Here is a 26,555-nt window from a genome sequence, read left to right as displayed (position 1 = left end):
CGATACAGAACCTCCGACGCTGAGCAAGTACGTAGAAAATAACATAACATAAAAATCCCTGTTTCCTTTTTACCCTTTTGAACTTCTTAACTTTGTAAGCCATAAAATGGGCATAACAGGAGTATCTGAATTGAAAAAGAATTAATTACGAGTTTACAAGTAAGATAGAGGTCATCAGCTCAAAATTACACAGATAAGCAGGGAGATGATACATTTTAGTACAAAAGAGCTTCATTAATCATAATCAAAACTTACATAAGACATACTGATATCTGAGCTATGCAGAAGGATATTCAAGACCACAAACAAAATTGAATCCCAACATCACTAACTTCAGAGAAGCGGGGTAAGCAACAAAATTAAAGAAACGACGAGAGCATAGAATTACAATCGATGTTGAGCAAAAGGAAGGAACATAGCTTACTAGGACTAGATTCCTTTGATCTACATCTTCACAGCTACCTGTTCAGCTGAACTTCTCTTCACAAATCCTCTAGCACACAACTCACTCAATAACTCCAAAGCCTCCTTAGTTAAACCTTCATATGCAATACCTTCAACAAGAATGGTGTATGTAGTTTCAGTAGGCTTACAACCTCTTGATACCATAAATGCCAAGAAGTCAATAGCACGAGCAGTATCTCGAGCTTTGCAAAGCCCCAACATGATAGAGTTATAGGTAATTGCATTAGGTTGTATTCCTAGCCCTTCTATCTCATGGAAGAATTTAATTGCTTCCTCGATCTTTCCCTCTCTACTAAGCCCTGAAACAAGTGAAGAATAAGTTATTATATCGGGTTGCAAACCCTTCTTCTGCATCTCATCCAGAAGCTTTATAGCATGTTCTGTTTTCCCCGACTTTGCAAGCCCATCAATCACTGTGTTGTAGGTAATCAGTACAGGTGAGCAACCTTTGCTACTTAATTGATTTAAAATTTCCAAAGCAACATCAACATTCCCATCTTTGCATAAAGCTGTAAGAAGTGTGTTGTAGGTAACAATATCTGGATAACACCCCCGAGAGACCATTATACCAAGGTATTCAAGTGCCCTATCCATCTTCTTTTCTTTGCAAAATGCATGGAGTAAAGGGTTGTAACTCAAAGAGTTGGGGGTACATCCATGTTTTGGCATCTTATCCAGCATATCAATTGCCCGACCCAACAAACCCTTCCTACACAAGAAATTAATCAGTATGTTGAAGGTAACAACGCTAGGAGAACAACCTTTTCCAAGCATGTCAGTCAACAATTTTTCAGCATCCATCCACCTTCCGGTGCTACACATGCTTCTTAAGATAATATTATGCGTAATCACATTTGGTTTGCAACCCAGTGAAACCATGTTATTCAAAAAATCGATCGCCTCATCTAATCTTCCTTCCTTGCAAATCCCATTTATAAGAACATTATAGGTGACCACATCAGGCTTACAGCCTTTGCTCCTCATTTCATCGAGAAGCTTCATTGCTTGGCCAACCCCACTTTCCTTACAAGTTGCTTCAATCAAAATTGTGTAAGTGATCACATCAGGGTAACATTCCCTCTCCATCTGCCGATCAAGAACCTTCATTGCCTGCTTTAGTTTCCCACTATCACACAAACTACGCAAGATGGTGTTGTAAGTCACAACATCTGGAGCAACACTCATCCGATCAAGAAGCTTGAGAGCATTATCCATCTCCCCAGCTCTACAATACCCACTAATCAAAACATTATAAGTTATCACATCAGGAACAGCTCCCGAATCCTCGAGAATTTCCAATACCCTAGTGGCCTTCCTAGTTTTACCAACCCTACAAAACCCGCGAATCAAACTAGTACATGGAATAATATCAGGGATATCGCCTCGATAAACCATACTTTCAAGATATCTAAAAGCCTCATCAAGTTCCCCATTCCTAACCAATCGACGAAGATGATTATTACTCTCAAATTCATCATAAGTAGGACTAGCAGAAACTAAAGATGAACTATCAACATCAAATTGCTCGCGAGAGTTCCTTTCATAGTGAGAACGTCTACCATTAATAGCCAAAGGTTCATTCTTAGAAACACAACAAACCAAACTTTTCTTCTGTTTTCTACACAACCTTTTTTTCTTCAAATCAGGAAAATCAACTGATATATCAATATAACTTATCTTAGAGGTAAGAAAAACCTTGTCTGAACTAACCCTAGTGCCAACTCTAGCTCTTAAACCACTGTTTCTTGAACTATTATTTTGCACACCATAAAATGAGCAAAACCCATCATGAGTTTTCTTAGTAGGTATCATAACATCCATAATTGAACCTTATTAATGTAATTATATGATTGTTTACCACATGATTTTGCACAGAAATGAAATGAGCACTCTACTTAGAAGTTAGAACTAAGTTTGAAACTAAAAATACCTACAAAAAAATTTGAACAATTTCAGGGATAATTAGTTGTAGGAGAAGACGGGAGAAGTTTGAGGAAAGAAGCTTACTTTGCGCGAAGGCTGCCTGAGTTTCTTATCCAATTTAGGCTGTTACTGCGGATTGTGGAAGAATAAGAGTGTTTGAAGGTGACAGGAGGCAGAAAGGTAAGATTTTGCTGAGGTTTTAGTATATGTTCGCTGTTTTAGACTTTGTGGCTATCAAATGTTGCGGCCCAAAGGCCAAAGGGCCTTCAATTTGTTAGTTAGGAGAACGGAATGGTGCTTGGGCTTCTAGTATTAAACTTGATTTTCAAAAATCAGAGGTCCTTCTGTCCTGGTACTCTCTATCAGACTATCACTGTTATTGTACCATTGTTTTTTTTTTTTTAATAAGATAAGGAGAAATCTTGACAAGTTAAGGAATAAAGGGAATTTCAACTTATCGATTCCAGGATCTTCTAAAATCAGGAGGGAAACTCTAACCACTAGGCTATTCCTCACTCTCAATTCTCTATCGATGTTATGTTTGATATGTGAAATTGAGAATAAGGTGATACGAGTAGAGATTTGTCATTCATGGCCTATGGGCTCTTTATGAGTCATAGATTTGGTTGAACCCAATTGTTTGAGATTTTGGTGTGGGTTAGGTAAGGATGGTAAACAAGTTGTGTTGTGTCATGTTATGGTCGTGTTTGTATCAAATTCCATTGCGTTGGACACATACATGAGTACTTGATGCTATTATCATATTTAGGGTTTATTTTGTTCACCTTATTTTTGTCTCTATCAGAAAAAAGAAGTTTACATAAATTCAAAAAAGTTCAAGTTAGTTCTAACAAGGATTACAAAGCTCTGATAAGTTCAGATAAATAAGCAAAAATAAAGTATAATATTCTCACAAAATAAGGTCTATTAAGTTCAAATAAGTTGTGATATAGTATAATATACAGACTAATAAGGTATAATAAGTTCATATAAATTTTGTTGTTAAGTTTAGATAAGTAAAAATAAATTGAATAAAACATGTCTTTTAATGTGCAAGTAAAATGAACATTTTTTCTACAAATGTTTTTCTTGTATATCTTTCTAGAGGATTTCTTCTCACCAATTTTTTATAAAATAACAAAAATAATATAACTTGGCCTCATTGAAACGAACTTAAAACAAATAGACAACAGGAGTACAACACAAAACTTGGAGATTTTCAATTTAGAATATAACTAAAGAGACCAAAGATGTATTGCCTTATTGGTTAAGATTGAGGTGTTGTCAACGATAAGTCATACGGCTCGTATGGATAAAAAAAACATAACTAAAAAAAGAGTTTAATTAGCATTGCATGCATCTAACTCAGATGATCTTAGCATCGACATGCTAAAAATATTTCAGCCACACGTCGGCAACAAAGCAAAAAATGGCAAACACTAGCTCATCTTGATTTAACCAAGAGGCAACATCCAATTAGTTATTCATACGTTTCCCCACTCTTTTTCTGCAGCATTCCAACGATTATGACACTTGACAAACGAGGCCCCAAAAAAGAAGCATCATTCCCCTACCTTTTTGTGGGAAAAGTGATTAATAATCAATAATCAGCTAAAAATATCTTCCTAAATCTTCTGTTATGACTCAATCCTCGTACAGTACTATTAAGAGTATAATAATAGTATTTCTCGTAGTTAAATCCATTAAACTGTGACACATGCTACTTAGATGTCGGCAAATGCATCTTTAGTACCGTAGAAAAAAGAATGTATCTACATAATTAGCTTTTTTTTGTTATTAAACTAATTAATTAGTTTCAGTATAATTGTGATTTTGTATCTATACAAATATATTAAAAGGCGTGTGTGATAATATATACATACCACATGGCACCTCCACGCAATGTATACACGCCATGTCAATTAACAAAAGTAAAATTAGCTTCCAACAAGATTTGAACCTGTGACCTCATGCAATTATATATGACACAATTACCATCTCAACAAACTTTTAGTCATGTTTTAAGCATCCACATTATTATACTTGTATCTTTTAAATGTTGAGTTTTCCTTAATATAATTTTTATTGGAATGGAAAAAAATGTATATCAAATTTGTAAAACAATACCAACCCGGAGCAACGCCGGGCTCAAATACTATTTAAACCTCAAAACATGGGGAGATAGTCAGATAGAGCTACGTGGTCATCCCTGGTTCTCTTATTAGGTTACGATTTAATTAATTTTTAAGGAGTCTTTATTTCTTTGATAAAGGTCAAAAAGCTAATTAGGTGCCTAAACAAAGTTGGATTTGATGATTACGTTGTTCTCAAGAGTGTGCTTGGCTGCTGGCCTAGTTGATCCTACATTAGAGTTGACACGTGTTTCTACGTATCTTTCTCATTTGTTCAAGATGGTGTAAGGAATTGATCCAAGCCTTTCCAAAGTCTATCATGCATTATTGCATTTGTTTTCCAATAATAAATAATGAATAGTCTCAAATTCTCAAGACTTGTTATAATCTGGTCCATCAGTTATAAGTGGATAACATCAACAAATTCAAAACTGTTGAAATCCGTGTATGTTATGCTGTTATGCACATGTGAGTTGTCCTATATTGGAGAAAGAAGAAAAAAAAGTATCACAATATAAATTAGAGGAGCTACTCCCATTATTGCCAATTGATTTTAGTATAAAACCTCCTTTGGGCTTATATGTGGACGGAACTTTCCTCCTCCGTATTGGGTTGTCTGGGCCTATTTTCAGTCATATCAAATTTATCAAAAACCCTTATTAAAAATAAATAAAATAGATTATTTTCTATAATTTTGTTTTTATCTCATCTCAATTGTTTTTATTTTATCTCGATTTGATTTCTATCTATCAATAGGCCTATTCTTTTGTTCCTAGGTAAAAATGTCAAAATTAATATATAATTTACACACCCAATTGCTTAAATAGTTAAATTTGTAAAAATCTAAAAACCTAACAAATCAATATTTTATTACTTTCGTCCAAATATCTATTTATATTGGCCTGCTAAGAATTTAACATGTGTGTTGTCAATGAGAGGTCAATCACTCTCATGTCTGCCTTCATATTATCGAATAAGAGCCCTTACCGAATTATGACTTTTCTCAAATTGAATAGAAAATCTAAGTTCAGATGAAAGTGATAGTTATGTTGAATTTAATTAAAACAACAAATATTCTTTGATATACAAGATTTTTTGTTTTCTTGAGAAAAGTACGACTTAAAACTTTCATCCAAAAAACTTGATGATGATATGGAGCAAGATCCGAGTTTGATACACTTTGAGTCCCACAATTCATGAGCTCACAAAGGGGTCATGCCCTAGAAGATAAGGAGCCACACTGTTGTCGTTAGAGATGTAAATGGATCGGGTTCGGGGCGGGTGGAGCGTCACCCGCATTCATCACTCGCATCCACCCACTCCACCCGATCCATCCATCACCCACATCCATCTCCATCCGAATCCATCCATCCATTTGTAACCGGGTTAAACGGATGGATTGGGTGATTAACGGGTGAAATCAAATAGTATAAGGAGAAGTAAGAAAAATTACTAACAAGAACCACTAATCCATTTATATAATTCTACTTACTATGTAAAACCGTCTCCAAACTAACCCTAATCCACATTATTAACATTTATATACTTATATTATTATCTTGTAACTTTTGGGCTATAGATTAATAAAGCTGTAAAAATGAAAAAGTCAAAAATTTTAAAAATTATATATTTTTTACTTTAAACGGGTGACGGATCGGGTGGTAAACGAATGATGGGTCGGGTGATGGATGAAAAAATATCACCGAACCCGACCCACATCCATCACCCGATTATCCATCACCCGACTATCATCCGTTTAAACCGGGTTTTTCACCCACTTAATAAACCGGGTGGAGCGGATGGTCGGGTGATCCACTGGATATTGCCATCTCTAGTTGTCGTTGTCCTTTGGGCATGCCTCCTATCTTTGTACTTTCGAGGGTTGGTTTGTCGAAACCGAGCTCCTCTCACTTTTCTTCGGAGTAGGATTCAACCTACTCAAGACAATAAGACATTTAGATTTACTTTAGAGCTATGGAATATATTCCCGTAAACTTTAGAGTAACATAATAAGAAATCGCAAGTAGTACTGAACCAGTGTATATACATTTTTATCCACACCTTTAAGTTAAGGAAGTTTGTTTTATGAAAAAAATAAAAAGTTGTTGATTTTAGGAATTAGTTTTTCCTAGCCAGTTTCCACTTAAATGTGGAATTGGTGAGTCAATTTCTCATGAAGTTGTATTTTCTATATTTATGTTGAACAAACATTAATACAAATTTGTTCTTATATTAATCTTTAATTATCATGTTTGGTTCATGTTAATAAAAAAGCATAGCACTATATATTATTTTAAAATAGCTATTCATCATCATCATTTGACATGGCATTACGCCAAAAATTCTTTTTGTTATTTGTCTCGAATTCTAACTTCCTACTTCATTATTCAACCACCATGATTTCTACTTGTAACAATAGGCCAACCTCAAATAATACAATGTTTTACCGTAAATAACGTAGAATATCGTCCGAGTTTAATAATATTTAGATTTTTTTGGACCGAGAGTATTTAAACTGAACTGAACTAAATTGAATGAAACTGAGAGAACCTAAAATATAGAGAAAAATTGAACTGATCTGAAATTAACTGTATTGAAATAAAATAAACTGAAAATAGTTCAAAAGAACATGGGTTACTCACATAATTAGGCGGTAATCAACCCATCAAGCTACGTACGTAAGCGATGGAATTCAAGACGGATCCCCATATATAAGGAAAGCATTCAGATATTTTTTCTCGCTCTTCTCTTCTTTCGCTTTCCAAACCCACATAGGTACGTTTCTCTCTCTATGCCTCACCTAAGGAGACATTTTATTCTCTCTCCTCTTTCTCGTTTCAATTTTGAGTTTTGCTGATTCACTTCAATGATCGCAATTTTATTGTTCTACTCAACTACGAATTTGATTATCATTTCTTGAATTTCACACAAAATTCGATTCATTGTGATAATTATTTCTGATTATTTGCAAACTTCAACCTTATTTTCATAACAATCGGAATTTTAGGGCAATTATTTTCTCGATTTGTTTTAACGAGTGAATTTACCTGCATTTATTGGTTATTCAATCATTATTTTCTTGTTACTGAAAATTTGCAGTTGTTCATATGCTTTGCCTCCATTGCAATTAAGTTATTTCCTTTTTTTTCTTCGTATTTAGGTGATGATTTAAGTTATTTATTGTTGTATATATGTTGTGAGTTTGTGTTAGCTTAACTTAGTTTTTTCGTTCATTCACATTAATTTTGTTTAGCATATTGCGATGGATTTTGCATTGAGGTAGTGTTTTATTTCTAATTGTTGTCGGTGAGAGATGAATGTGGAAGAATACTTAATTCTGGATTTTGTGGAAACAGGATTCATGTTGAGGAATTCTATCATCTAAATCTCTTTGCGAGCTCGGAAAACTTGGTCTGTTGTTGGTAATGCTAATGCAGCACGTCAAGATTTTGTCTATACATTGTGTTTATGATGTTAATTCTTTTTTATCACTCTTGACACTCTTTATGTCATTTGTAATGAAGGTGAATGAAAAGAGTTTTAAGGAAATGCAACTTGAATCATATATGGCTTTCTATATCTATTGATGCTTATAAGGTTAGTAATTTTTGGCTATTCTTTATTTAGTTTGTCCTTCACTTTCTTGTTTAGTATAAAATATGGATTATTGTTATTCAACTTGTTCATAGCTTTATCGTAAAACTGAAAGTTTGTATATTAAACTCTGAAATATCTTTGAAGGTTTAGATTCCTATGTACTATGTGAATAAAATGAAATTGCTGATAGTACTTCATTGGGTTGCACTTGTATATTTTTGGTGGCTTCTCATTTGGGAATTTGGTGATAAAAGCATAAAATATTGATATAACCAATTTCAAACTCTAGCTCATGTCATTCACTGGCTGCAAAAGTAGCATGTTCTTTCTCTTCTTGATATATGGCTCTATGAATTTTAGTGGAATCTTTGCCAGCCATAGTCTTATTCTCCTTTAACTGCTTAAATTATATGTCCAGGCTTCCTAGTTTCTCTCTTATAGTGTTGGAAAAGTTCATTCATCCTTGTAATTTGATGGTGCTTAGCATAAAGCAAATAGTAATTCGCCGATTTATAGTAGTTATACTCATGTGAATGAGGTAGAATTTTGTGGAAAATTCTTTATTCCATTCATTTCGCAATATGCTTAACATTTGGAGTTGCAAACAAAGAATATGGAGAGAGATACTTAGAAAGAAAAAGTAGCCCATGTAGTAAGAGAGAGGAAACAAACCCCAACTAAGGTAAATATGCAGATGTTAAGGTTATTGTGAAACATCCATATTAAGTGTTAACAATTGATATGATGCTCTTCAAAGGTGATAGGATATCATGGAAATTAGTATGTGGTTGATATGTGAATTGAGGTAGAATTTCATGGAACAGTCTTTATTCCATCCATTTTGCTATGAGCTTAACATCTGGAGCGGTAAACAAAGAATACGAAGTGAGATACATACAAAGAAAAAGTAGCCCCATGGAAATTAATATGTGATTGATATGTTTAAATTAAGCATGCATGTATAGACATCTGAATAGTGCTACTCTTAGGAGCAAACTACTTTAGGATACAGACTTAATCCAAAAGTCTTCTTTAGTCTAAGAATATAATTGAAGTGATACCGATGTGATCTATCTTTTAAAATATTTACAAGGCCATTACACACCATATGTGTACAAGATACTTATATGATGGTGGTGTTAGGGAAGAAAAACTCGCCCGTTCCGTTCTAGAACGGGCGCTCTGTAACGGGTTTGAGAGTTGCCGTTCGGAGAAAACCCGTTCTAGAACGGTGCGAGGAAATTCACACCAAACTCGGCCGTTTTGCCGTTACATAACGGATTCGCGGCGTTCTAGAACGTTTTCTTGGCCGCTTTGTGTAAAAACGCGAGGGAGAGAAGGAAATATGAGAACAAAAGCATAAATCTGACTTAAATTTCTCAAATTAAATCTTACCTGGCTTCTTTAAACTCTAATTCGACACAAACCCCAAAAGTAATTGCATTGAATTACTTCACATTGCCGTCTAAAATGGAAACCCTAATTTTATAGAAAACCCTAATTGCCTGTGGGAGGTAAATGACGTCCCCTACCTCGCCGGTCACGCCAAGCAATGTCTTTGACATACCTGTGGCTGCCGGTGGACGGCGGTAGTCGTTGAAGCAGGTTAGTGATCTATTTCCCTCTTTGTCGATCTGATTCTTCCTCTTCTTTTCTCTCTCTTCTTATTTCTTCTCTTTTTCTTTTTATTCATGTGAGAATTGAGATAAAATATCTCTTTCTCTGTCTTCTTTTCTTCCCTTTTTTTATTTTTTGTTCTCTTTTCTTTTTATTCTCTTTTTCTTTTTATTCCCACCCTCAGTCACACATTTACTATTTTTTAATTGCACCATTCTTTTTGGTAGTGGTTGTCTTCCATTTTACTTATACACGAGCTCTTGTAATGGATTGTATGTTCAAATATCATCAAAAGTACCCCCAAAGAGTGTATTTATAACTGTTTTGGACATGATATACTATAAAAATAAAATATAAGAAAAACAAAGTTAAAACAAAGCTTGTGTGAATTTTTTTTAAAAATTCACGCCGCGACGGCCGCGACACGTTCTATTTCCCCGTTATAGTCCGTTCCCGCGAAAACGCGACCGTTCCCGCGACCAATTTTTTTTTCCCTGGGTGGTGCACAAGTTTTAAAGCTTTCTTTTTAATTTTGATGATCAACCTCCATATCTAGTACAAAGATATATATTGTTTTTCGTTTTCCTTTTTTGGCTCCAAAATAGCTATAACTTTCCCAATTGTTTACAAATGTCTAAAACGAGTGTTAGAATTAGATTCTTATCTTTGTACTAGGCTTGTTATATTCATAGCACTGAAAAGGGTTAGAGGAACCTTGATATGAATCTTGGGAGTATTAGTGTGGTGGTGCATTTTTGAGTTTTCTCCTTTATGGAGATATGTGAAATGCAAGTTAAGCTGCAAAACCACATGTAGGCTGAATGTAGAGAATGCAGAAGACACCATCGGAGAACCCTCGAAGTATGAGCAAGAACACCTAACAGAACCATTCAAAGATTTTGAGCAAAAAGACGCCATATAGTCATTGCACTTGGAGACGTGGATGAGGGTGACAGGGCGTGCATAATTGCTTTATGCTAATCCCTCTTTTTTATTTGAAAGCCTAGTGTTTTAAAGAGCGCGATTTTAGAATTCTCATAGCTTAGGCATAACGTGTCATGCGAAAAGTGGCGGTGTGGCTATTTTCACACTTTAGAACATGATTGTCCATTGAATATTTTAGACAGCCTTACAAAATAACTTAAGCTATACGACCACATTTTCATAATTATACACGATTAGCCAAAGTATTTTTTTAAAGTAGGATTAATGACTTTTTTCATTAGAAACTTGATATAATAAAGTACTATATGAGGGGCTTGAAGGAGTGCCACCTATGAAGCATGGAAACTTCTACGACGCTAGGTTCCTTGTTCTTAAAATGTCACGTGTCCAAAACCCTAGCTACTTGCCAATGTTTTTGTGGTAATCAGGGAAATGACATTAGTGGTTTCACTTGTACATAGAGTGCTACTTAGTCAATTCACCTTAGAATTCTTCAAACCACACACCCTATTGGCTTGCCCATATTTAGCCATGCCAAAACCAACTACCTTTGATGGCTACAAGTGAAGTGACATAGTGCCTAGGGTTGGAACCAGAAATATATGTTAGAGGGGACCAAAAATATGATTTGTAATTTTAAAGGGGGCAAAAATTTAAAAATTAACTTGTTTCATTTAAAAATTTTACATTTTTAATTTTTAGGAAAATTTAGAAGTTGGCCGGGGATCCCACCCACTGATAGTGCCATTGCGGACCATAAATTCGTACATTTGCATAACAATAAAAAAGTTAGACACAATGTAATACTATGTTGTAACGATTTGTATAAGACCTTATTTTTTAAATGAAAGATCTTGTCGAGCCTTCTTGCTTGAAGCATGTACTATATGTTAATTCTTTCAAAACCCCATTTAAAGTAAGGGATTTGACTTCTTTTAACAATGTACATGGAAATGATGGTGCTAAAGATACTCTTATGACATTAATATCAAATGATATATTGCCTCCATATCTTTCCTAGTTATGATAAATCCATAAACCAAGGCAAGGAGAAATATAGTGCGTAAATGAGTCTTTTTTTTCTTCCTTTTTTTTCTTTTATAAATAGGAGAGAGAATGTGTTTGTAAAAGCGTGTGTCTAACTTGGTCCAACAAGGAAGGAAAGGTAAGGTGAAAAGAGACACTTTTACCAATTATTGAATAAAGCAAAAGTAGGAAAAACTTCATGGAACAAATAAAAATCAAAAATAAAAAGAACTCCAAGGAATGAAGGAAGAACAAGAGTATTAAATGAACATCTCGATTAAGTAAGATCCCGTACAACGACAACAACAATGCTATAACATTAATCCTTTAACTTGCAAACTTTAAATTAAACTCCACAATAAGAGGTAGAGAATGAAAACTATGGTACTATGAGTAGGATTTGAATTTCGTTTTTGCTTGACTTGGTGATGAAATTTGATACCTATGCAAGTTTTTTTATTAGTTACAACATTTGCCTTTTGGTGGTTAGACTTCACAAATATTGAGTGCATGTCTATATACTAAAATATATAAATATTATTATGTGGGATCTAGGATGATTTATTTTAATGTTAATAGTTAAAATATATTTTCTTAATTCTAATGATACATAATTAAAGATATTAATGATCCAAGTTGTACATTTATGACCGTAGCAAGTAGATATTGCAACTAATAATTTACGAATGAAGGATTCAACCCTTAATCTCTATGACCAGTTAGGAACGAAACATCTCTCAAAGTGCTCATTTTTGCTCCGAAATATTGTAATCACGAGGAATGTGCAGTACATAACCGATATAAACAATTTTTGTTCACAACACTTTTTAGTTGTATATTTAACAAGTGTAAGATATAAACGAAACCACAAATGCTCTATATTGAATCACATATTATGCATGTCAAAACAAAAGTATCACCGTAATTTATAAACTTTATAAAGATGGTGAATGAATAGACTTTAGGAAAAAGGTTATGAACAAAAAAGGCGATACCAATAGTTATGAACTTTGTAATCATTTGGAAGTGCAAACATTAGATACACGGAGTAAGAAAGGTTGAGGTGTAAAGCTTTATGAGAAAAAAATGTGTGTACCTTCCATAACTCAGTTGTTGTTGCCTAGGGGTAAGGGTATTAGATGAATGCAATATTTCTTGCTTATTTGCATACAAGTTCTTTTTGTCTTGACCGTACAATTGCAAAGAGGCATATTTCCATCTTACTTCGACTCCAAACACATCCGAATCTTCTCCTAGATATAATTAAGGAGTAAAGTGGTAATTTAGTGAAACATTCAGCTTATCATGTATATGAACTCTAGAAAATACTATCTTATAGACTCAAATTTACTAGTTAGCTTAAAAATTACAAAAGACAGAAAACCTGCAACGGTGAAGGAAAAGATGTCCTTAGAAAAATCAATAAGTAAATATGATGCCTTAGTTTTTGAAAATGTGAACCTACATGCAAGGTGAACTCAAGCGGAAGAAACGTTTTAGCAAATTTGGGTTGAGTGCGTGAGCCACCTTGGACAAAACCGTTCACTAAGTTGCTTAATATCTTCATTTGCCATGTCTAAGCCAAAAATCCTAATTTGGACAAAAACCCTAGTTCGCATATTTGAGTAGAGGTCGAATAGGTGGGTTATGATAGAGGTTAGAGATTCGCCACCGAGGCCTTCAATGGTTGTTGTTGGTGATGCGTCTTTAAGTATGCTTTTACTTTCTCTTTATTCAATTGGCCTTTCTCTCTCTGGATTTCTCTTGTTACTCTTTCTCTCTCTTCATCATCCTATTTAGTAACCATTTTCGTTCTTGTCTTTTTCTCTCTCCCTCTTCCTTTTCGATCTCTAACCTTGGATAAACCTCAATCTCTTTATTATTTTTTCTCAATTATTTTTCCAACCTCTACACACTTGTTTTTCTTTTTTGCTTTCATGGTAAGCTAGTCACGTGTGAGTCCCTCCCACTTCTATATATTTTTTTTTTCTCTTTTTGACTTTTGATAAGGCTTTCGCTTAAAGTTTGTTATCTTTATCACTCATTTTGAACTAGTAAGTATTTGACATGCTTTTTTTTTTTTTTTTTGTTTTGAAATGGATTTGGGCCCATTTACTGTAAGCCAATACCACAAAGCAAAAAGGAGAAAAAAGGTGTACCACGCCTATGGGATGCCACACCTTCGCCTGCATCTTCTGCCTAGCTCCTTGGACCCTTTTTGCCTCACACTTTTTAAAAGTAAGAATCACTCTTGACATCTTCGAAAGAGATCCTTAAGAAATGGTACGAGGCCCAACTATTAGGCATAAAAAGTTAAACTTCTCTCTAAAGTGTCTTGCATATGGGATATTGAGAATAGAGTTTGGAGAGATGAAATGGACACCCGTGATCCTACTCAACCGGTTTTGTAGATGTATTATACAACTTCATACCGGAAGAAAAGATGTATCAGAGCTTTGGCATAACATTATCAGAACGGTAGCGAAAAGGCATTATAAGGTTGCCGTATTTGAAAATTATGTTGTTGTCCATGCAAAGGCTTTCACCTCTTTTGAACCTGAACTTTCCTTTGATAGCATGCGGCAAAAGTAGCACAAGCTAAGGTGAGAATTTCAACTAATTATTATAGAGGATTCTAAAAGACCAATTACAACCCCTACCTACTTCGGTACTCCCTCACATGTAGAGAATCCAGAAAGCACTTAATGTGAGAAGATTATAGGGTCGAGAAAGTGACCGAAAAGGTTTTTCTTAAAAATACTATCAAGAATCTTATTTGTGTAGCCATTCTATCTTAAGCCTAACGATATAAAGAACAAAATTGGTATATGAATACAAAGTACTTCCTCCGTAACAAAATAGATGTTACACTTTTCAAAACACACTTTTATAGGCAAATATTTGAAAGAGGAGAGAGGTAGGGAGAAAGAAAAAAAAAGAGACCCATGTGATAGGATAGAGATAGAGAGAGAATATTGCCTAAAAAGGAAGTGTAACATCTATTTTTTATAATTTTGTTATGGAAGAAGTATAAACTCCCATGGATTGGAATAAGGATGTGTAATATTCGAGCCATTTCCTCTATTCATTCGAGGTTGTCAAATGTTTGGCTGGATAAGGGAGACTCATTGATGGGGTCATAAGAAAAATGATTGTATTTGGGCCGTAAGTGTGAGGAGGCAGGAAAGAGGTACTTCTTCCGTCCCAAATACTCTTTACACTTATCAAGGCACATAGTTTTATAGATAATAAGCTGTTGTTTGGTTATCAATTGTTATTTTATCGAAAAGTAGATGTGATAGGAGTTAATAGTTAGTAAAGTAGTATTATTTTATTTTAAGGAGAGAGAATGTGGGGCCATGGTTAGAGTTGATAGGTAATAAGAGTGGTATTATTTTATTTGGAGGAAAGAGAGTGTGGGCCAATAGTTAAAAGGTAGAATGATTGATTAATATAATAGTGCGTCATATCCCAACATAGAAGTGTAAAGAGTATTATGGGACTGATAAAAAAGGAAAGTGTAAAGAGTATTCTGGGACGTAGGGAGTAATTGTTACCTCATTTTCGGGGTACCACCCTTTTAGGACAACTATTACCTCCAAAATGAGGGTAATATTTCCCGTTCTTCTTATACAATCACTAGAATTTTCCATTTATCATCGCCTATTCCCATCATCATTCTCTTTATGCATGCTATCAATATATGTTGGATTATCCACAATCTATGCGTACCCATGTGCTTAAATATTACGTTCCTCCCAATATTTGTTCGCTTTGTCAATTCCCCGCCTATTGACCAAAGGAAGCCTCTCATAATACTTTCGATTTGGTAGATAATTTGGTGAACTAAAGCATTACAGATAACATAACTAGTTTGAAAATTAGAACTCCTAATGTGCTTCCCCTCTTACTACGATGGTGAAGTTACATTCACAATAAATTTGTCAGAGGTTATATACTTCAATGGTTTTTTATTTTTATTTTTTTTTACTTCTACCAGACTTTGTCACTATTTATATGTTACCTATTGACTTTGTTGTATTGTTTATATATATAAAAAAAGATAGGCATGTGAGATCTTTTTAGATTTGTTAAGGTATGTATTTCTAAAACATCTACGTTTTATAGTTTGTACTTGTACACAATTAAAAATATAAATACTAAAGTTGTACGTTGGCAAATGTACAAAGTAGAAATGGTAGAAGTAACAAACTTCAGGAAGTAGTAAACTTTAAACATCCTATTTTTTAGCTCTTTTGGTATAAAGTTATATGGTGGAGATGTATACTATGTTACTCGGACACGATATTTTGGCTAGTGTACCAATTTCGACATGGATTCGGGAACAAAATACGGGTCAGATCCATCACTTTGCACTCGTACGACTAAGGTGCAAGAGGGAGAAAGAGAAATCCTAGATCTAACAAAAGAGAAATACAGATAGAGAAAAAATACGGGATCTATTACCAAATTTGCTCTACGCCTTCAAACTCATAGAGTTGGAGGTTATTTGTACCAAATAATAACAATATGACCTTCAATTATTTCAGATCTAGGGTTTGAGTATTAAAACCTAGATTTGTAAATTGAAGGTGAAACCATCGAATTATAAATTGAGATAGTGGGGCTTTTGCACGTTAAGACAAGTCGCGTGTATTGGTTGAATTTGCGACGCCGTGACAAGTTCAATGACAAAACTGAAGATGAGAGACATACATAAGAGAGAGATAGAGTGAACAAAAACTAGAAAACAAAAAGTCCGTGAATTTTTTAGTCTTTTACTCTATTTTAACGTGGGAGAGGGATGGGGGTAGAGTGGTAGACCACGTGGGAAAGGGTCTCCCATCATTTATTACTTTTTCTTTTTGATATTTTACATAATTTGTGGAGCTTTTGACTTTTCAACTGCCTTTTTTGTTCTATTCAAAATAAGATAGCCAATGTCCTTTTTTCTTCGTATATTTTTTAAATATTTTAACGTTATAGTAACTTGGACGAATAAAGATTCTTGTAATACAATTTAGTTAAGATTATATTTATGGAAACTATAAGACATATTTTTCTAAAATGATTTTGTAATTGTCGTATCCCTGTATCCGTTTCCAAATTTAGGACGGTGTCCCTGTATCAATTTTTTTTGAAAATGATGTACCTGACACTTGTATCCGTATTTGTTTGGGAGATACTCGCTCTCTTGTCCATGTAACATAGGATGTATAAGAAAGAAGGGCCAATAAGTCAGGGAAATGATAAGAGAAACAAAGGAAATTTGTAGTTCAATGTGATTTTTACCTTGAACCCAAAATGAAATTGCATCATGTTTGCAGATTGCACATGACGCATGAAAATGGCACTAGAAAATCTAGTTTGAGCAAGTTAATCGTCCATGCAAATTGGTTTGCTAACGCAGCGAAGAAGAGTCCTAGTTTGACCTCCTAAAGTTCCAACCTTTCTTGTCTCCTTAAGTGACTAGTTAGTTGGCCCTTCGGTGTCTAACATGGTTGGTGTTCTAGATCACATACCTCATGGGGAATAGTGAAACAGTATCTGAATGGGAATCTTAGCTATGATATGGGGGTAGCACGACCCTCTAGAGAAAGATAAGCTTGGAGAGGAACTACTACCAAAGAGGTACACTAATATATAGCTCGTAATGGACATCAAAGGTAGGTATGAGGGAGACTTTCGACAAAACAACTAGTAGAAAAGGGAAACTCATCAAGAGAAGAATTCTCCATATTGATTAGAGACTCCACTTCCCTTGTTAGTTTTCAACATTACAACCAGCTATAAAAAACCTCCGAATAATGTAAACACGTTAAAACATATCATTTCAAGAGAAAAGGAAATATCATCTCCAACAAGAATATGGTTAACTTTGCCCTCTCTCATCTTAAAACTTTTACTATGATAAATTCGCCATATTATACATTATTTTACTATGATAAATTCGCCAATTATCCATGCCTCTTCTATTCACTCTTTTTCTTTCATCCTTGCTTCATAAAATTAAATATTTTGGCTCATCAGTTTGTGTAATTTTCAAATGAGAAGTATTTAATGGTACGAACAAGGTGCGCCTTCAAGATGCCACGAATTAGGAGAAATTAAGCTCTTTAGGTGTCTTATGCATCTCACTCTTGATAAATTAAAACATATATTGTCTTTTCCCCCAAGAATAATTCCTTCTTGACTTTGTCGTGGATTTGTAATTGGGGCATCGGATGAGATGCTTGCATCTGGTTCATTATATTAAGGTGATGTTAGCTTTGGTAGTTTTCTTTTTTCCACTCACCTCTCTTCTCTATGGATATAACCTTTGTTTTCACCATAAGAAGTTGTTATGTACTATGTTGAATTTTTTTCTCCACCTTAGATTTTATGAAGTTGTAAACGCTATATCTATGTAGATGGGGGCCTGACACACAAGCCTTTTAACTTTTGCAAGCTCCTCTTATTTTTTTTGGGTTATTGGAAAGAGAACCGCCAAATGGAAGAATATAAGGAAGGTCATTAGTGGGGTTTTGAGCCATTTTAAGCTTATAAATAATAATTTTTGTCGGAGAGATATAGTAAATGATGCTTCTCCAGATCCATGGCTCCATGCAATTGAGGTTCCTTGCTTCTAATGAGTGCTATGTATCGTCATTCTTCTTGCGACCTTTTTCTCTTATGAGTTGCGTTTAGCCGTTTAGGTACCTTGTCTTTAATAATTATCTTTTTTCTATATTTTAGAGATCCTTACTGTACTGGTGCCAACTTATACTTAATAAAGATTTATAGTATCTATGTAGCACTATAAGGGATGGGGTTCAGGAAACAGATATGTTTTAGCCATTGTCATGCATCATAGCACCATAAGGCTAGGGGTTTTCGGAGCAAACATGTTACAGCAATGGGGACTTTTCCGTTCCAGAAGTTTCTGTGCTTCAGAGACTAGTATTATCAAAACAGTATTACTGCTAGTATTACAGTTGTTGTCACTAATATGAATTATTATTATTATTTTTAGGGAAAATTTCATAAAAATACCTTTTAAAATCAATTTTTTTCAAAAATCAACCTTTAAAATATTTTCTTTTGGAAAACTTACTTATATAACAAATTTGTTTCAATATACTACCATTTTACCACAAATGGGGTTTAATCACTAATAATTGAGTCACCGTAAATTGCTATTCTTTCCTCCCTTATCGTTTCTCTCTTCTTTTCTCGCTACTCCATCGGCAACAACACCTAGGACGATTGTCATTTAATTATTAGTATTAAACATAAACGTAACATGGTAGTATATTGAAAGGAATATGTTATATAAGGTGGTTTTTTAAAAGAAAATTTTTAAAAGGCAGTTTTTTGAAAAAAGTTGGTTATAAAAGGTAGTTTTTTGAAACTTTTCCATAATTTATAGATCCCAAGAACTCTTATCCTTTTCCTACCTCTAGTGCTTTTTCCTTTAATCACCCTCGATTTTGGAAATTTTAAGTTCTCGTCTTTCGTACATAGTCCACATGCTAATTTTACCAGACTCAATATCTTAACTTCTTTAAAACACTCATTGGTTGGAATGTGTATTAGGTTATTGTTAGTTCTCTTATGGATTTTGGTAATTTTTCATCTTTCTCCCATTACTTTTCTGAATCTCTATGATGTAATCATCTTTTTGCTCATTACAATGTATTTATAACCCTCATCATCAGCCTCTACTCTATGATGTCCCCTTCAATTTTTTGTTTTATTATTTTGTGTTTCAGGCAATTTTAGAGCATGAGTTGTAGATATGAAGTAGGCTTTATGGTGAGTTTTTTTTTCCAAATATGCGGGACATTAAGAGTGTGAGCGGTGTGGTAAGGCCGTAAAGGGTGGGGAGACTCATGAATGATTGTTTTTATCCTCAAAATCTCTTACGGTTTGCTTTGTTGCTCTTACATCCTCTTCTACGTGGTTTTGTACATATGGTTTTGAGGATTTAGTGTGCTTCTAAATGTAAATAGGAACTTGAATAGATTTTTGTGTTTCATGACTAGGAAAAGTGGTATTGCTACTGTCCAATAACTTTTTTTTTGGTTACTTTAGTTTCAAGCAAAGTTTAAATTGCTCTCTATATTGCTCATGGGACTAATTCCATTGTATGCCAATGTTGCTTCTATCTTAGAAGTATTTCATCAATGAGCAAGCTTAGAGACACAGATTTAAGCTCGTTTGTCAACAAGCATGCTCAATTTTTTGCCCTCTAAGTGGTGCCTCGGCGTGATAGAAGAGCTTTGTAGTCCATTTTATGTCCTTTTTCTAATAGTTGGCTGCGGCCTATGGGAAACATAATTGCCAACCCTATTGTCCTTTTGGATCGTCAACGGTTAACCACATTTACTAATAAGTGGGAGTGATATGGCATCGCAGGTGTGGGATCATTTGATCCCACTTGAATTTTGATTTTCGGAATATTTTTGGTGACTGCTAATAAGATCTATCCATGCATATTGCATAGTTTATATCTTCAATGAATATATCAGCACTTATTATAAATATGAAATGAACATATGTGTCCATATGCATTTGCTATTCGAAAGCAATCTATAAAATGTATGAAACCTGTCAAGGATGTGTGTGTGGAACCTTGATTCAGCATGCTATATCTCCTCATCACTTAGATCTTTGTGAAGGCTGAAGCTTCTGCACAAGTGTCTGTTAAAGAATGATTAATATGTTCATCTAATTGTTGTAGCGTATATGAAATCCGTGGAACAAAAGTAAGATATTTCTTTCTTGTGGGATGATATGCTAATAACGAGGAACAACATACTAAACCCGTTCTTTCTTCATATCCGAGTACTAGTAATTCTCTTTTTGAATTATTTGTTTTTTTCGTATTATAATTCTCTTTGCATTTCCTGAGTATGATCAAGTTTGTAGGATTGTGCCTCCTTTGATATAATTTATTTTGATTTTCATCATAGTCAGCGATTGTTTTTGTCATATACCTGCTGATGAACATATGATGTCTATATGGCAGGAACGTATCTTTAAATTTTTATGTTTTTCACTTTTGCCCTTTACCTTCATCTCCATTTCCATATGTTAAAATTTATTGTTGTTTGATGCTTCTTAAGCGACGACCATTGTCAATAAGATTTTTACTGGTTATTTACCACATTCTCTTTAGCATCACTAAGTGCTAGTGAGAGCTGCATTGAATAGCACAATAGTTTTTGCATTGAAGATGGCTTACAATTGAGTATCTTCAACATCCCTATATGGAAATTAGATTGCTGGTAGAGCTGGTAATAGAAATTTAAGGGGGCTCTGATCGAGTTCATTGTTAACATATCTTAGACTCCAAAAATGGAGTCTTCGTAGATGATTTTCTTGTAAATGATTAATCTTGTGATGAATGATTTCACTCGAATATCTTAGTATTTCGAATGCTATTGTGAGTAAATCAATGTAATGATTGCTCTAAGATCCAAACCCTAGATATCCCCCGCCCGATGGTGGAACTGAAATTGATCTGTTGATTTGATGGTCATACTTTGGCTTCCGTTGGCTGATTATAGTCGAGATATGTAATGGTTAAAAGGATAGGGTTAAGGACATTGTACCTTGGAGGAATGCTTTCTTTACAATTAGTTAGTGATTCTGCTGAGTTGATACTTGTAAGCTGTTGTTTCAAATAGCATGAAAGGTTCGACTTTTGAGCTTCGCTGGCTCTTATAGGCGCATAAACTTGCTAAGTGTTGTTTGTTTTATTATATTAATGGGAATCTTGGTGGCATAGGCTTACCTCATATGGATCCTTGTTATCTGGAAACAATCATGAGCTACGTGTATGCGCTTGTTGAATTGAAATGTTAAGTGCCACTGATGGGAAATGCTGAAACTTTGGGTAATAATGGATTTAATTATATAACTACGTCCATGCATTAGTAGAACTGTTTTAGGTGTGGGAACTTTTCAAGGTTATGCAGGCTACCATTATTCATTGTTATGCCAATGTATTGGATGATCATTGGGAATTGCATAAGGTCTTGTTGTAGTGATATTTGGCAGAAATTTATCTCCCATGGTTTTGACGTCCTATCATGGTGAATATTTCTTATAATATATCTTATAATGATGATCATTCCCTGAATGTTTTTTTTAACAATTTACACATCTAGAATATTTTAACTTATTTACTGTTGATCTAATTCCGTTGAAGATATGTTCCGTTTCTCGTTTCATGGTTATTATTCACCTATGGCAGATGGTTCAGCAAAGGTGTCAAGGTTGATTGTTAGAAGATGAGGGAGAAACTGACAGATAGAGGTACGTTACAATGACATGACGTGTCATGCTTACCCCCTACCCCCTTTTGGAAATTTTCGTGTAAAACATGGATGTGATGATTAATTTTTATCGACTGACTTGTTTAAAAAATATGTTCATATTAGCGTATGTTGTTGGTAAAAGTAGATAATCTGTATGCTGTATCTTTGTCACGTTTTACGTCCCTGATAATAAATTATTGAGTTACTCTTTCGTCTTTAGGGCAAATCTTTGTGGTGTCAACTATTACAATGTTACGACTTATGTGTTTTCATTACTTAGAATGGTTTATGCATTTGGTATATTTTGCTTCTTGACTCCGTCGTTTTTAATCATTATATGTTTTAATAATAGCTCGACACTTTCTTCATGATTAGATTCTCTTTCAAGTTAGTAGGTTCAGGATTTATTTTGTAAATCTTGCTGGAAGCTGATTAGTTAGTTGAAAATGTAGCTAAAATGGTAATAGGAAGCTAAGAGGTTTAATTGAAAAGATGGCTAAAAGCTGAAAGGTTAGGTAGTTAAGTGGAGAAGTTACATGCACCAGTTGAAATAGATAAGCTAGCTGCAAGTTAGAGTTTAAAGATTGTTGGAAGCTGAAACCTAGGTTACTATACGTCTAACGGTGTAAGAGTGGTACGATAGACTTTTAATAAGCTATCCTAAAGCTGCAAAGCTATTTGGAAATTTTTGATGAAATGCTTAGTGACAGAGCGTTTTTGTCAAAGTTGCCTCATGATATGGATAATTTGTAATTTATTATCTAACCCCACATTTAATCAAGTTTTAAGCCCTCAAAACTTTGGTCTTATGCGAGTGGTATAGTTAATTCAAGGCCAAATCTTTACTTGCGAATAAGAATTTTCTTTCGGGAAGATCATGGATTTGACGATTGTCTTCTTTAATTACCTTTCATGGTTTCTATCACATCTCTATTGTCCATAATATTTTGGTTCTAGCTCTTAATCTGGTGCAAGGGTGATGCTCCCTTGGTGTTTATTGTATAATTCATTTGTTTTGTTTTGGTTGCAACATTTGAGGGGGGAGGGGGGAAGGCACATTAATTGAGGTGAGGACAGAGATAAAGAGAAATAGAAAGGGGATGCATGGGATAAGGCTAGAAATAGAGAGATGCAATATCCAATACTTATCCAAATTGATGCTTGCTATTTTATTGCTTCTATGTCAAGATCGACATCACCCTAATTTCTCTAAAGTAGCTCTTGCCCATGGAGGGATGGATGGATTTAGTTTTACACAGTCTTACCCCCATGTAATATTGGGGAGGCTATATTCAATTGATACTTGATCTTGAATGAATTGACTTTAGGGGTGCGAAATTGCGAATAGTGAAATGAGTCTTTCGAATTCCGTCCATTTAATCCAAACCAAAAACTAATAATTTTCTTTTAGATTATGGATATGGAGGGAAATCATTCTTTCATATGCCGTGGAATGAAAAACTTTGTCGGCAGATTCATATGGATCTCTAGCTACCTTTCTTTCCATAAACGCCTGTAGAATTTTTTTTCCTTTTTCTTCCAATGTCTCCAATTATAGTGTTTAATAGTCTAAGGTTAGATTAGGTTAAGGTTTTTGTACAAGCTGTTTGGAGAGCTCAACAGTAAAACTACACAATCTCTTTTCATATAATTTTTTTTATTAACCACCAAATTCACTTCCATGGCTCACCGACTGACCTCATCTAATACTTCTACGGTTCTACCTGCCAATCATAAAGGTTATGTTGATGGGGTGGGGAGGAGAGGTTGGAGGAGATGGCAGGATCATGCCGACACATGGAAAATGGCAACTACCAATTTTGGTCTTCGACCACTCATTTTTGGCTATTTGAAAATAGAAATAACTTAAATTGTCCATCCACTTCATGAGAATCCTTGTTCTTTACCAATTGCTTGGTATCTACACGCATCTCTTTCCTAGCTCAATCTTGTTGGTCATTATTTACCATAGGTGTTGTACCATCTCAAATAGAGAGTTTGAAGGAAGGTAGGTTTAGGTGGAGAGAAGAAAACAAGAATGAAACACGAGGAAGAAAAGTGTAAAACGATGAATAATAAGAATTAAAGCTTCACTTGCTTAAATTGAGGCTTGCCGGAAGAGGTAGGGGTGGTATGAAGACTTGAGAAGAGAAAGCTAGGATAAGACAGTTAAAGAGGAAGAAATGGTGGTGGGCTTTGTTTATGTGCTTGGACTATAATTCTTAAGGATGGGGAATATGGGATGGTGATCACAAGGGTGTCATCGGCAACTTTTGCATGAAGGGAGGAGAAAATAGCATTAGAGGACCACATCACTACAGAAGGTTAGGGTTGGTGTGGGAGAAAAAAAACAGCAGTTAGGGATAACTTGAGAAGGTTCTTGTTAGTGGGAGGGTGAGTTTAGTGGGTGGTTCTGGATGGAGGGTTGAATGAGCTAGGTTTTGTTGTTTCTATCTCTTTCAATTTTAGAGATGAACAAAAGGAAAAAGGATAGTATACCATTGTTTCACTAAAGCAAACACAATCAAGCACTAAGTTCAGTTAGGTTTTTGTCTTGTCCTTTCTCATTCCTTTTTTTTGATTCATTTTGCTATTTCTTTAAATCATTACTGCCTCTGTTTTTTCCTCTTCTCAATTACTTTTCGGAAGATTCCAAGGGTTAATGGTGGGCCATAAGTGTCACACATGTAGTTGTTGGGAGGAGAAAGGTCAAGTGGGAAAAACAAGAAAAACACTCCAAAAAGGAAAGTGGGAACAACAAAAAAGAATAGAGGTAATACAAGGGTTGTGTAGGAACTAGGAGGTGAATATAGAAGATAAATGTTGAACAATGTGTAAAAAGAAAGGGGTGAAAGAGAGATATATTTCTTCCTCATTCGATCATTTTCTCTCCCCTTCATCCTCTCTCCCAAAATTCACTTTCTCGGGAATATCTTCAGTGCAAATTCTCACTTCCCGAGGACCCATATTCAGATCCACTCCATGACACCTACTTCCTTCCATCATTGCCTCTTTATCATGCCACCTACTGCTAATGCACCTCCAGTCTTATCGCCACTGTTGAGATCCAAGCTTGGATCTTTGGTGGCTTTTTCTTTGCAGCTGCTGAATCTCTCTCTCTCTCTCTCTGGCTATATCTCATTGTCTCTCTCTTCATTGCTGCGGAATTGGAGTTGGTGTTAGGTGACTAATGAAATAAATATATGAGGTGGTTGATGATCCTGCTGGTCTTATGGGATTCGTGGGGTTGCCTATGGTAGAGTTGTGATTTTGGGGGTTTGTGGTGGCCGTAGTTGATGGAAAAGACGAGATTTTGGGATGTAGGATGCTGTTAGTGATTGGTGGAAGGAGGCCAAGTGATGGGTGGTTGGATGTTGTTAGTAGAGATATGGCCAAAACAATGCCCGAGGTGAAGGTGCGTGCAATCCATAGGTAAAGTGCACCTTTGGTTTCAAAAACCTTTCATTGATTCTAGATAATATCATGTACTTGAAACAATATAATCTATGATCTTTGTGAAAGAGGATTTTCTGACTTTAAAGAGCATAGAGAGGCCACATAATTGGACAAGCATGCCACTTTATAAAATAATTTTTTTTATTTATAGTTGATTCTCCATTTGTCTTGCAATACGTTTCCCACTTCCCAACCAAAAATTACCATCTCCCGTAGTTAATTTGAATAATTTATTCACTTCATCTTATCTTTTTTCTTTTTCTTTTTGTCCTTTATGGCTTTATGAGTCCACACGTGACTTGTTGCCTTTTCTTATCTTTTTTCTTTTTCTTTTTATTTCTTTTTCCTTCTCTCCTTTTGCTTTCTTTTCTTTATCGTTTTTGCTCTTCTTAGTTGTTGTTCATTTTAAACAATCACCTTAATTTTATTAGTTATAAAATCTAAATTACCAGATTCATTATTATATTTTATATTATAAAATATTAATTTCGCATACCCGTACCCGTGTCCAAAATTCAAAGTCCTCATATCCTGATTTTTTGGAAGTGTCTTACCATACACTCGGATCCATACCTATACCCGACACTTCAGTCCTCGGAAAGGATTGAAGCACAAAGGGAGACATTGACCATGTAATTTACCCTAAGCAACTAATGATGTGGAAATATCTTCTTCGCATGGGAAATTGATATTAGACGCGAGTTCGTATTCAAGTGTCAAACTTGGCTATGTTTTTGAAAAATGTGAAATTTCCATATCAAACATAGTAAAAGCTATGTTACTTGGACTCGAGTACTCTTGTCGGTCATGGGTAGGTGTCCGAGTCCGACTTGGTTATGTTTTCGGAAGATCTCCATGATCTGGGCCAAAAATGAAGTATCGCTGATCCGATTCAAGTCTTTTAGTTAAAATAAAGAGTCCGAGTAATGTAGAGTTATAGAAAGAGTTGGAGTAACATGCATGTGGATACGGGATAAGAGACTATATGAGAGTGTCTAATTTAAGATCTACGACATAGATTGTGATATGCTCTATGGTTCCACATTTTGGTCATTTTGATGCCCACATTATAGGGTGGTTAGTGAGAGTG

The 26,555-nt window shown here is 34.8% G+C and overlaps 1 protein-coding gene and 1 long non-coding RNA gene across 3 annotated transcripts in view; one reads left to right on the top strand and one right to left on the bottom strand.

Annotated features, from left to right (window-relative positions):
* Positions 1–126: 126 nt before the first annotated feature.
* Positions 127–2,652, bottom strand: LOC104887967 (pentatricopeptide repeat-containing protein At1g09900). The gene has a single exon (XM_010672761.4). The coding sequence runs from the start codon at positions 2,284–2,286 to the stop codon at positions 445–447; it is 1,842 nt and encodes a 613-aa protein (XP_010671063.1). The 5' UTR covers positions 2,287–2,652; the 3' UTR covers positions 127–444.
* Positions 2,653–7,207: 4,555 nt separating this feature from the next.
* LOC104888031 (uncharacterized) overlaps positions 7,208–26,555 on the top strand; it is a 36,782-nt gene continuing 17,434 nt past the window's right edge. The window contains exons 1-4 of one of the 2 annotated variants that reach the window (XR_789407.4): positions 7,208–7,295; positions 7,877–7,942; positions 8,045–8,117; positions 21,946–22,007. This is a non-coding gene — a long non-coding RNA (uncharacterized LOC104888031). Of the gene's footprint in view, positions 7,296–7,803; positions 7,943–8,044; positions 8,118–21,945; positions 22,008–26,555 lie in introns of those variants that run through there. The other variant, XR_007271058.2, reaches the window with a different exon arrangement.

Source organism: Beta vulgaris, chromosome 1 (assembly GCF_026745355.1).
Source record: "Beta vulgaris subsp. vulgaris cultivar EL10 chromosome 1, EL10.2, whole genome shotgun sequence".
NCBI lineage: Eukaryota > Viridiplantae > Streptophyta > Magnoliopsida > Caryophyllales > Amaranthaceae > Beta > Beta vulgaris.
Note: the sequence above shows the minus strand (reverse complement) of the source record. Positions and strands in the feature narration are given on the sequence as shown.

What these genes read in the sequence shown, in the direction of transcription:
- LOC104887967 (XM_010672761.4), bottom strand. Translation starts at nt 2,286, where the DNA reads ATGGATGTTATGATACCTACTAAGAAAACTCATGATGGGTTTTGCTCA.